Source organism: Siphateles boraxobius, unplaced genomic scaffold (genome assembly GCF_051911475.1).
Source record: "Siphateles boraxobius isolate OS27281-9 unplaced genomic scaffold, OSU_SipBor_1 135, whole genome shotgun sequence".
NCBI classification, from domain to species: Eukaryota; Metazoa; Chordata; class Actinopteri; order Cypriniformes; family Leuciscidae; genus Siphateles; species Siphateles boraxobius.
This window is the reverse complement of record NW_027508739.1, coordinates 427,501-432,655: the sequence shown is the minus strand read 5'-3', so window position 1 is coordinate 432,655 and position 5,155 is coordinate 427,501. Positions and strand designations below refer to the sequence as shown.

At 37.4% G+C, this 5,155-nt stretch overlaps 1 protein-coding gene across 1 annotated transcript in view; it reads left to right on the top strand.

Moving 5' to 3' along the window:
* The first annotated feature begins 502 nt into the window (after positions 1-502).
* The window catches only part of LOC143737968 (inhibin beta B chain), a 15,463-nt gene continuing 10,810 nt past the window's right edge, over positions 503-5,155 (top strand). The window contains exon 1 of the mRNA XM_077229776.1: positions 503-1,544. Coding sequence (XP_077085891.1) covers positions 1,160-1,544 — 385 coding nt within the window. The 5' untranslated portion in view covers positions 503-1,159. The remainder of the gene's footprint in view (positions 1,545-5,155) is intronic.

The following is a 5,155-nucleotide window of genomic DNA, read 5'->3' as shown; positions in this document are numbered from 1 at the left end:
TTTAAGAATAAAAAAATAATTAAACCAACGGTTGGGTTCGTCCATATTTGAGCCAAACATGGGATGAAACAACCCCGCATTTAAATAGTCTTTATTATAATAGGCAGACTATATATCAAATATAATATTTTGCACACAGCATGACTAAAACCATTTTATAGCCTATGCTTCATATATACAGTATATAACCTTAATGTAGCCTAAAAGTTTTTGGTTTTTTTTGCATGTAATTTTATTTTTATAGGCTAATTTTAACTCGCAGAAATTATGTTTCAGTGGACCGATCATTCATTGCTATATTCAATATTAGGTGTATTGTGCATTTCAACAGATTTTGGTAAGCACTGCATTTTTTTCCAGCTGGAAATGTGCATGAGTCCTGCCACAGATCGCGAGGTTTCTCTACCTCCGACTGGAGTTGGCGGATCGTCCCACGTGGTTCTCCAGTCCCGTATAAAAACTTTCCAGAGGCTCCAAAGCGGCACAATGTCTGTTTGCGCGAGAAAAAAGCTGAAGCTCCAGAACACCATCCCGACAGCTATGATGAAGAAGTATTCGGGAAACGTACATTGGAAGTCAAAATGCCCAACACAAGAGAACGGGATCTTCAACTGAAGAACTGAAAATAAAGGCAAAACGGCGAATGATTATTTGGAAACACTGTGGGGAAACTGACTGGTTTGCGCTCGCTTCCATTAATCATGGATGATTTTAACTCAAAAGCGTGAAGAAATCACCGGAAAAAATCAAATCAAACAGATCCTTTGTTTAGTCTGTGGGGTTTTTGACGCGTAATACTGAGATGCCATGACGCGTCGGACTTGTGCGTAAAAGCGCGGCTGAACGCGGACAGATCTCAAGAGCTCTGCTTACGTTCCTATTTATCCAACATCATACACGAATCGGATGTTGTAACGGGCCGTTCTCACTGTGATATCGATCCGAATTGAACAAGCACCGCGGAGTGACCAAAGACAAGAGGAACATATTCAAGCCGCTCACGGGATTTATTGCGTTTGTATTGCTATTTCGTAAACCGGATTAAAGCCTTTCCCCACTTTATAAACACCACTTTTTTCGGAGTTGGAGAAGGCGGATACGAACTTAGTCACTTTCATCTCCATCAATCCAGCTCTCCAGCAGTTTATCATCTCAGAAGATGAAAAGCTTGATGTTCGAAGTGCTTTGTTTAGTGTTCTTCCTCGTCTCCACCCGCTGCACACCGGCACCGGACACCGAAGCGCACAGCACCGGCCCGAGCTGCGCGTCCTGCGGGCTCAGCCAGACCGATGGACCCGCGCGGGTGGACGTGGATTTCCTCGAGGCCGTGAAGAGGCACATCTTGAGCCGGTTACAGATGAGGGACAGACCCAACATCACACACCCCGTCCCGAAGGCGGCGATGGTGACCGCGCTCAAGAAGCTCCACGCCGGGAAGGTGCGCGAGGACGGGAGGGTGGAGATCCCGAACCTGGACGGACACGCCACGTCCATGAACGAGGTGGAGGAGGAGACCTCGGAGATCATCAGCTTCGCCGAGACAGGTGTGTGTGTGTATGAGGCAGGTCTGTGCGCGCGCATTTACGCGTGCACTGTAAAACCAACCCGTTCACACTAAATGCGTCTCTATAGCACGCAATGTGTTTATCGTGTAATTTATACGCGAAAATGAGTTTTTACGTGCATATGATACGCATGGGTAGGTTTAGTAGTGGTGTGGGGTACGTATGTATTATACGTTTGGGCAGGATTAGTGTATAGAGACGCATTTTCATGAGATCAGGCTGATAAAAAAATGTTCGTCTAACTTAAAAAAAAAGTAAGTTGCCTGGTTGCCTTAAAATGTTGAGTTCATTTAAATTATTTTTTTTAGTTAATGCAATGGAGGAGATTGGTTTAATCAATAGAAACTCAAAATATGATGTTATCTGAACCACATTAATTATCTAAGTTGATTTGACAAAAGATAAAAAGTTGTAATAAATAATGAAAATAATTTTTTGTTTGACTATGATTATGATTGTGACGCGGTATGGCATTTTATAACGGTGGGTTTAGACAATTAAGTCTCGACTACAATTAAACTATTCAACGATTCCACCTCAGGAAAAAGCGTGTTCATCTAAAAGATTTGATTAGTGGGGCATGTTGTCACAATAAGAATATGCGGTAACACTTTATTTTACAGTGTCCTTTTACACGTGTAGTTACTAATGTAATCATAAATTGTGCACAATTACATGCAACTAACCCTAAAGCAAACCTTATCCTAACCCATAGTTGCTGCTTTATTTTTAATTGGATGTTTAAATCATTTCAACTTAAATTATATTAATCTGACTTAAAAAAGTCAATTTAATTTTTTTAAATTGCTTTTTTTTTACAAGTTTACAAGATTCCAAAAAAATTTTAAAGTCAGTTTAATGTAATTTAAGTTGAAATGACTTAAACATCCAAGTTGATTGTACTTAAAAATTTAAGGTAGCAACTTTTTTCCAGTACTTTCAACTTTAGCCAGTGGAAAATGCAATTACTAAATTGTTTATAATTAAGACATGTGACAACTTGCCCCGGCCTGACATTCATGACCCTTTAACTTTCAGTTCAGATGCATGTCAGCGTGTTTTTATTGTCTATATAGGCTCCAGATATAACAAAAATATTGCATTTTTAATCTGGAGGACAGAAGTCACAAAAAAGTTTGTAGAAAGGTGTTTGAAATCATCAAAGAGAGAAAAGCACCAAAACCTCCGGACTCTTTACTCTTCCTATGAAGAACAAAATAGAAAATTCTATACAATACATCTTCATGTTAAAGATCATTTCTGGCTGTTTAGGTTGCTATTTGATTCATTGGAGGATCTAAAAAGTTGTTGATGTTTCATTATAGGATCTTCAGATGTGTTTTGGTCTTTAAGGCATTAGAACATTTAATCTTTTTGTTCTATTCAGAACCCTTTTAAGAGCATCAAAAAGAGCATTTAAAGTAATCTCACACAGAAAACTGTTCATGCATCCACAATCCTGTTAAAGAATCAAAGCCAACTGCAACTCATAAATCAACAAATTAGATTAAAATGCATCACAGATCTATTACCTGACAGCAGCGAAACATGAAAATACACTCAGCACAACTTTCAGTTGACTACAATGTTGAGTATGTTTTGTATACAGGACTGAGAAAGACTAACAGTGAGTGAAATGCTGTTAAATAATCATTATAATCTGCCATAGTGATCTCATCACATCATGAGTGCACATCATTTACAAAGACAAAAGGTGTTTGTCTTGTTTCTTGAACTTCCGAAGCGTCTGTTCTTCTGTTGACGTCAAATAGCTAGTAATTTAATATTAGTTAATGCAATAAAGAAGACGTCTTTTCCCTTTAGATTCCATAAAAAAAAGAGAATTGGGATGCATGCGGTACAAACCCACATTCAGATCTACTGAATCACATCCCGTCCTTCATTTTTTCCACTTAAATATCCTGTTACATTCAAAAGTCCGTCACATTATGCAAGTAAAATGGGATGCAAAGAGCGTTTCATGTTGACTTCAAGTTTTTTTAGCAATGTATTGTAGAATTTGCTAAACAAATTCAGCAGCAAATCTGAGTTCAGGTCAAACTGCGATCAACAAAGACACTTGAAATCCTTTCTTAGTAAAGCACACATTCAAAAGGGTCACACTGAAACGTACTAACCCGTTGCAAGCGCTGCCCTCGGTCCCTGTGCTGCAAACCAGGCATTCATCAAGTCCTGCACGAGATTGCAAGCACAATTTGGGCCGCAATTATTGAATCCCAGTGCAGACCTGGACCTTTGACCTTTTGTGCTGTGTTGTTCAGTGGCTGCCAAGATGAGACTTGCACCCGGACGAGATCCAGGGACAATTTACCGAAATGCCTCATGATTTGAAACTGAAAATGACTGGTGAACTATTGTGTTGCTCTGCCATTCCTGATCGATTCAGGTTAAGTGATCGATATGTTCCCGGCTTCGCCTGATGCTTTTACAACATGTATTGCTAAAGGCAGGATGTTTTTTGTTTTGCGGATTTGCTCAAATTTATGGTTTTATTCTTTATGCTTTGCTCAAATAATCTTAAAGTCATCATCAAATGCTGACTGCAACCCATTTAACATCCATAATGTGACATATTTCAGAAAGAAACGGACAGAAACATAAAACTTTATGGTTTTATTCATGAGGATTTTAATAGATGGAACAAAGTGCTTTGATGAAGGTGGTTGAAATTGAAGACAGACGAAGGAGCAAAGTCATTTCAGATGTTGAACAAGTTATTATATTTTAATGAAAGATTATAAAGAATACTTTTTGTTTTAGAAAAACATGCACCGATGAATCATTCACAATCATAAAATGCAGCTCAAAGTGCTTCACAAGTCAGAATATAAAAAATATAAGTAATAAACAAAAAATGTCATAAAATAAATGGAAAAAGAAGATAGAAGTTTATATTAATTAATTAATATATTTTATTTATAACTTTCATTAGTATGTCATAAAAACATGATGTAGTATTTAATGCTTGAATAATAGAAAAATATTTGAAATAAACAAAAAAAAGAAAGGAAATTTTCACAGAAGTTACAAATAATTATATAAAAATTCTGTTAAAAAAGAAAAAACAGTAAAGAATTTTGTGCTGTCAAATCGATTAATCGTGATTAATCGCATCTAACAAAAGTTTGTTTATATAATACATGTGTATGTATATATATTATTATATTTATACATACATATTATATATGTGTGTGTATCTGTATATTTACATATATATATAATGTACATGCATTTATATTTGTATAAACAAACTTTTATGCTATATGCGATTAATTGTGATTAATCGATTTGACAGCCCTAAAAAAAATACATAAAGTAACCAAAATAGACACTTAATTAATATCTTACTCAAAAACCAACTCTCAAGACATGATATTAAGAAAGTTATGCACAAACTTCTGCAATGGTAAGGCCTCAGAGAGCAGCGTCCCGGAGCGGGTCTGGTGCTGGGAGCTGTGGAGCCACTGGTGGGCCGGTGTGGGGTGACCTCAGGACATGAGCGCTGGAACACGTCCAGAATCTTCTGGAGGATCTGGTTCTCTGTAAGAATGAAGCTGCCCTGCGCTGGC